Source organism: Manduca sexta, unplaced genomic scaffold (assembly GCF_014839805.1).
Source record: "Manduca sexta isolate Smith_Timp_Sample1 unplaced genomic scaffold, JHU_Msex_v1.0 HiC_scaffold_2230, whole genome shotgun sequence".
Classification (NCBI taxonomy): Eukaryota; Metazoa; Arthropoda; class Insecta; order Lepidoptera; family Sphingidae; genus Manduca; species Manduca sexta.
In genome coordinates, this window is record NW_023593174.1 from 1 (window position 1) to 7,430 (window position 7,430).

At 36.8% G+C, this 7,430-nt stretch overlaps 1 protein-coding gene across 1 annotated transcript; it reads left to right on the plus strand.

Moving 5' to 3' along the window:
* Nucleotides 1–354: 354 nt before the first annotated feature.
* On the plus strand, nt 355–7,384 carry LOC119192009 (protein unc-80 homolog; the record flags this gene model as incomplete). The annotated part of the gene is given in 21 exon segments (XM_037445860.1): nt 355–462; nt 627–783; nt 918–1,147; nt 1,325–1,550; nt 1,710–1,788; nt 1,791–1,895; nt 2,131–2,231; nt 2,403–2,651; nt 2,829–2,958; nt 3,101–3,241; nt 3,419–3,487; nt 3,490–3,611; nt 3,934–4,079; nt 4,323–4,517; nt 4,694–4,889; nt 5,179–5,397; nt 5,515–5,660; nt 5,849–6,014; nt 6,361–6,522; nt 6,792–6,995; nt 7,268–7,384. Coding segments are annotated over 21 exon segments (3,268 nt in total), but the record flags the coding sequence as incomplete, so codon positions are not given.
* Between the last annotated feature and the right edge of the window lie 46 nt (nt 7,385–7,430).

The window sequence follows — 7,430 nt, forward strand, 5'->3', positions numbered from 1 at the left end:
ATATATTTCATAGTTACATAATTATTTATGCAACAGGTAATGGTGAAGTTCTTGAACTCGTTCAACTACGTGTGCTGCCACCAAAACTTCTGCCATCCGTATTGCTTCCGACGTAACATGCGCGCTAGTATACGTCTTATGAAATCCGTACAAAAGGTATAAAAATATATTCTTCGCCGTCGTTGTCAACTTGTTACAAAAATTATGATGTTTATTACCTTGAAATTGACAAAATTACAAAATTTGTTGAACAAAATATTATGTTTAATAACAGCAACAAGTTACAAAGAAGTCATAAGAATTCATCGAAAACATGTTGTTGAAAAATCATAAATATTATAATTATTTGCGTAGATTTGGAGAGAAATTTGGACCTGAAATAAATACAACAAGTGCTGAAGAAGGAGTAGGTGTAGCTCGTCGTGGACGTCGCACACGCAAACCTTCTGAGCATTCAACTGGGTTAGTTTCAATTTACTATGTATCAGTATTATTTCATTAAAATTTGATCCAATATCAAATGTGGTTGTGATTTTCAGTAAAGTAATTAACTTATTTGGTCATGTAGTTGAGTTAGTTATGGTGATAAAATTCTTAAGGGTTAACAGCATATTTGCGTGGAACAGAATTGACAGGTCGGTAATAGAGAGCGCAGGGCTAGCGTACAGGGCAGCGGTAGTGGACCACAGCCTGCCGCATCTGGAGATGCCCGTGGCTAGGCCAGGCGCTATGCCCTACCCACCGCCGGAACCTCCGGCTATATTGAAATATTTAAAAGGACAGGTAAGTAATTTAATATATGCTTTTTCCTAGCAACAAATATTCTTTCTTTGTGCAGCTAGTACCAAGTTACCTAATATTTATTTTTATATGTTCTGCCATTGATAAACATTTATGCCCATTTTATTACTAAACAGGTCCGCGATGCATTCCATACTCCCCTAGCAATCTTTGATAAAAGGCGCGACCACAATGAGCGAGGAAATGTTCGCGGAAAGCGCCCGGTTGCGTGGCAGCTGCTATTGGAGCCAGACCGGGAACTGAGCTCTTGCGCCGCTGCCTTGTTCATACTGGCAGCTGTTAAAGCACCGCATACAGCTACTGAAATCATGCATAACGATCTAAAACACGCCGACCCCGGAGTCAGGTAGAGTTTAGGGAGTTTTCTTTAAAGATTTTTATCGATAGAGTAGGTATATTTTCTTATCGATAACTAGGGCAACCATTTTTTTTAAATACTATTTAATTAGAATGAATGCAGTTTATATACTAATGATTGGAACAACGTAATACATTTGTCAATATGTTTCATATCGCATCACAGGATCAACGCAATACTAAGATTTCAAGTAATGTGGAAGCTCAGATACCAAGTGTGGCCGCGAATGGAGGAAGGCGCATCTATGACGTTCAAAGTACCTCCGCCAGGCATCGAATTTACACTACCCTCTCCTAAAATTGGAATTGAGTCTCTAGCTGTTGTTGATCCACCATGGAGTCCGCAAGTGAAGGACAAAGATATGGAAATGACTTTGAATCAGGAACGACATGTAAGTTTCTCATTATTAACAATTGCACAACATATTTTATTGAAACTAATAAATATAATGTTCGACTCTACTTCACAGAGTTAATATCAATATTACATTCATTAAAATAGCAGCTGCTATTAAAAGAAATTGTTGATATATATATATTTTCCCACACAGCGATCATTAGTAACAGCAACAAAAACCCGCAAGAAGCAGCAGACGGAGGCGATAAAACGCGCACTGCAACAACGTAATGACAAAAACGCGCAGAACGAGAGAGTTTTCTCATCACCACCATTCCGATAACCAGGCAAGCGGCGAGGGAGCCAGCACTAGACCACGTGGCTGACGACCATATTGAACGTAAGTTAGACATATATACATAGGGGGGTACGGTTACATAGAGACATAACCTTATATAGAAAAGGCCCGTTTCTGGCATTGGGATAGTACGTATAGCTTACAGGACTGATACTATTCATTATTTTACTTGTGATTTTGCTTAATCTTCTGGCCTTTTTTGCTGGCTAATCTTCTTGTTAAGCAAATATATCAGCCGAACGGCAATTCCAGTATGTACATATAAAAAAAATTGCAGCTCCAGCTGATGAGGAGATGGTGGAAGGAGTTCGCGGTTCTCATCACACTCAAGTGGCCTCAGCTCTATTCTCGTTCACGTTATGTCTCAACGCATATTTTGTTCGGACGAAGTCGCATACCAGGTATTTACCAAGTTGTCGATTCTTTACAAAATGTTTAAATACCTCTATTTTCATCGCAATAATAAGGCCTTAGTTCAAAGAAAATTTTACCATTTCACATCCTTTTTTCCTGTCTTCTGATCAGAAAGTTTTAAATATTTTTGTACAGGTGATCTGGGGATGTCTCGTTGAAGACTCGGCTTTGTTCCTTCGCCACGTACTAGAACGTCTGACTCGTGATCACCAAGATGAAATGTTCAAACTTCTTCGACATCTGATTCGATTTATTCCACGACTGCCGCAGCAAGCTGCATTCGCTCTCTACAACTATATTATAGGATACGTCATGTTTTATGTGAGGAGTCCACATGAAGAAGGGCAGAGACTTGTTGGTGCCGCTTTGTCTATACTGTGGATGGTTAGTGTTGCAATATTAGTAAGATTAAGAATGGAAACTTATCTTTCAGAATACTGTTAAAAAGCTCTTGAAATCTCAGATATTTCAAAATGTCGAGCGTCAAAAAATATCGCTTATAGAGCTTGTTTATTTGCTTTAACTGTAGTTTTAAATTTTAACCACATTTTATTATTTTAGGTGGTACATAGCGTTCACGGAATAATGTTCAAAGATTTGAAACAGATTTTGCGTAAAGAGCAATGCGATGCATCCATTTTGTTAACAGCTAATGTGCCAGCCGCGAAGAAAATCATTGTTCACGGACCTTGTGAGTTTACATGAGTACAATATGATCAGCATGTTAAAACTTACACTACTACTGCCACAGTCGTGTAGTATTTTTCGGCAAACAGTTAACAGAGCTTGCGCCATGACATATGGTTTATTTAAATTAATAATTAAATTTCCAGCTGACAATGAAGGCAGTATTCCATCGCAATTCCCCGTGCAAGAAGATACAATATTTTCACAAATTTTGAAAGAGTCTTTAGATTTCTTCAGCATTCCAGAAAACATGCATCACGAATATTTTCTTGTTGACTTTAAAACACGTAGGTATCCCTTTAATTTTGAATAAAATATAATAGCTGCTACTTAATGAATTCCATTTTATTCAATCGTAATTGCAATAATAGCTTCATAGTGAAATAGGTCCACATTCTATATTATCTCATTAGGAGTTGAGATCACAAGTCATTGATTTTCAACAACTCTACCATGCTTTTCAGGTCAAATCCACAATCCGCAGAACTACGTGCGCGATCATTATTTCTTCAAACGATCTCAATACCCTCAGTTAGGCTCGTGCACATGGAGCCAGAAGAAGCATTCAACAAATTGCAACAGCAAGAGTTGTTGCTCAAATTCATCGAAATCGGAAAGGTCTTGCTTACTTGGGCTATACTCAAAAACGTAGACATGGTATGGCAAATATTTATTCTTAATTAGCTGTTAAAATTGTTGTTAGTCTCATTTATTTTGAAATAACACAGAATTCGTTTCTATTTAAAAATTTTGGTGTATATCGGTTGTAAGTATGTATGTATATACTTTTTCTATGAATACTACAAGTACCTACTACTTCACAACATCCTAATAAAGCAGTATTTACATGACAAATCACCACTTCAACACCACGCCCAGTGGCGAAATGAAAATATTTGCAAAATTATTAATATTTTTTAGAGTAAGTCTTGCCGTATTCTGTATAAAAAACTTCCCGGTGTATGTAATGTATTTCTAGGTTGTCCAACGTGTAGTGTTTCTGCACGATGAACTAATGAAGCTGCCATCATTTCCTCGCAAAGCGCTTGAGGCAGACCTAGGTCTTTACAGCCGCGGGCCGCTTGGTACCACACTCTTAGGACTGGATGTCCTGCACAAATTTATGTACGTAGAATGTTAAAACCATCATGTGGTAATTCTATCATGTCTCTAAAACGTAACATATCGACTCCCCGCCATCTAAAAATTTAGATACTTAAAATAATGGGTATAGGGTATCAGTGTGTCTGTTTCATATAATAATTTCTAGTTTCAGTTAACAAATTATCTAAATGTTCCTACTACGTTAGTTAACCAAATAAATCCATTTAATACCCAACATTGTTTTCATAAAATTTCTTATTGCAGGTGGGTCCGACTCATAGCTCGAATGTTCGAAGCCATGGCTGGTAACTTTACATCATCAAGGGATATTCATTTATTCCTAAACGTGCTCAATGGCGCCCTGATGTTACATAGCGAAGATGCTTTGATATTGAGATACGTCATAGCGACTTATGTTAATGCTGCGTCTAACTTTAAAAGTATTTTCTCTACTAATGGGTACGTAGGAAATAAAGAATATTTTAGATAATAATATTGCCTTATTATTTGTTTTCATTAGGTCGCAAATAACCTTCTCATATAAAAGTAATTTCAGCCACCGACCATCGCATATTACAAACTACAATTTATCGTTATGCATTGAGTGGCTCATCATATTAACTATTATTTTTCAGCTATTTACTTATCATGCCAACATTGCTCCAAATATATTCAAACTTCCAAACAAACAAGCTCGTGACGACAACAATAGAGTACGCAGTAAAGCAGTTTTACTTACTGAACAGAAAACCATTTATTTTGCAAATGTTTGGCTCGGTATCCGCCATATTGGATACAGACGAAGAAGCAACTTACGGTGATGCAAGTAAGGTAATGATCAATATGATAACTATGAATTTGTAATGATTTTTTGCCCTTCGTTTTCCCGTAAAAGTTCATTTGCCAGCAATGAACTTCTATGGGATATCTATATATTATTAAATAGATTTCCAAAAAGTAGTAAAAGTAAATTGTAGACGAATAAGTAAAAATACTCTCTGGCATTGTTCTATATGGCACAAACGATAAATGTTTTACATAAGATACATGTCACGAACAGGAAGAACTCTCTTATTTTCGACAACTTATTTCTCATCTTGCTATTCCCATCTCTTCCCAGGTACAATCTAGCTGTCTATTCAATTTACTTCTAAGCCTTGAAACACCGTCACCGGACCCGCTTCACATAGCGGAACTAATAAAGGAAGAAAAGCCGTTAAAACCCATAGACTTCTGCTATCGAGATGAAGAAGAAATGGTTAATGTACTGGACTGCATCAGTTTGTGTGTGATGGTGGTGTCTTATTCAGCTGAGAGTATGAGGGGATATCAAATGTTGGTAAGTCATAACGACATTGTTGACATTTTGCTAACACAAAATTATCAACTAAATTTATTTTCAATGTTGGTATAAAGATTAAATATATCGTAATAAAGTTAAATTTTAAACCAATAGATAATACTGGAAGCTATCCTGCCATGTTACGTCAAACAAATCCAACTACCGACGTATAACAGAGAAGGCAAGACAGAGAAAGAAATCATTCAACAACTGGCGATAGCTATCAAAACTCTTATCAATAATTGTGAAGGACTATCAAAGTAAGTTCATTATGTCTATGTTTGAATAATATAAAAATCTTAAACAGACGCAATCTTTTAGAACTTTGTATACTTTTGTTTTATTTTACAAGGTACAGTATGAAGATTAATCCAACCATTGGCAATGCCATATTATATAATTATGTTAGGTAGCTGTTTCATTTGTCAATCCTCTATACATGTTTCAGATCCTATAATGGCCCATACAGAACCTCGCCAGAACATAAAGGTTCCTCCCAAAGAACAGGGCCACGCACGGGCGCTGCCACCATTATAGCATTCGAGGAATCGCATTCAAAATTCGACAATTCCAAAATGCCGCCACCCGAATATACCGGTGCTGAAGATTCTGAGGTATAAACGTGATAAATGAATAGAAATTTCAAAAATAAACGTGTCTATTTATAAGCTATTGATCTCTCACATATTGCATCGTAAGAAGAAAATGTAAATTGAGTTGTTGAGCCACTATTACTTATATGTAATATACTTAGGTATTTATAATTATTTACTTGTAGTAATGGATCCGTACGATGATTTTGTATTCCACGCAAACTATATTTAATAGTTATTTTTCCATATCCATGAGACTACGCTACATGATTCGTTATTTACTTCATTCTCAAACTATTTCCAATCATGACTGCATACCAAGTTTACATGTTTTCCAAATAAACACGGTATTATTTGTTATTGTTAGCTGATCCGCGCGGAATACCGTCGACCTCGTGATGTGTTACTATCACTGGTTGGTGACTTCATCGGACGAGCCACCACACGACTACTGGAACTCAACGGCTCTAAAGGAAGCGGTGGAAGTGAGGGCAAGCCCGTGGAACTGCTGGACAGTAAATCGCATGTTGTAAGTGATTTTTAAATGGATATCGATTACAGGGCATTTTAATTTATTTTCTGTTTATAACAGATAGTAGATAAATAACCAAGTGGGTCACCTGAAGTAAGTAATTATCAACGTTTATAAACACCAACATATTTAACCAGGATAATATTCCACAATTCAAACTTATAAAAGTAATTATTATAATAATACCACGGAAGCGTTCTTACTGCTACCAATATGCATATGTAAAAATATGCATATTGGTAACTTAGGTAAAAATATGTTTCCAGCGTTTGGCAGACATAGCCCACGCGTTACTCAAAGTATCGCCATACGACCCGGAATCAATGGCATGTCGAGGTCTCCAGAGGTACATGAAGGAAGTTCTGCCTGTGGGCGACTGGGCCGATGATACCCTACGCGCCGCCCTGCTCATGATCCTGAGACGTCTGGATAAAGTGTTCCTGAAGATAGCTAAGAAACCTGGCATACGAGTAAATTATTGATTAGCGTTATTAAAATATTCATAAAATTGTGATCATTCCTGTGGTCTTTTAGTCTGGCCTCTTATACGTTTATAATTGCAGGTGACTTTCAGAGCTATTAATCAAGGCAATTTTTCTAGAAGGAGTTTAAGTAGTCGATTTCCTAGACTATTGATAACTGGCAAATGGCTGGTCGTTAAATTGAACCGACAGAGCGGCAGGACAATGATGATCGTAGTATTATTCACTAAAATTATAATCATAGCAAATTCATTTTACAGAGAAACACCGATTGGGATTCTGCAGCGGAACTGCTAAAAGGCGTTTACGAAACAATGATAAGATGTCCGTACATAATGCATTGGCCACAAATGAAAACACTCCTTAACACAGTACAGGCTAGTATTAACATCTTAATTTATACCACTAGTGATAACCATACTT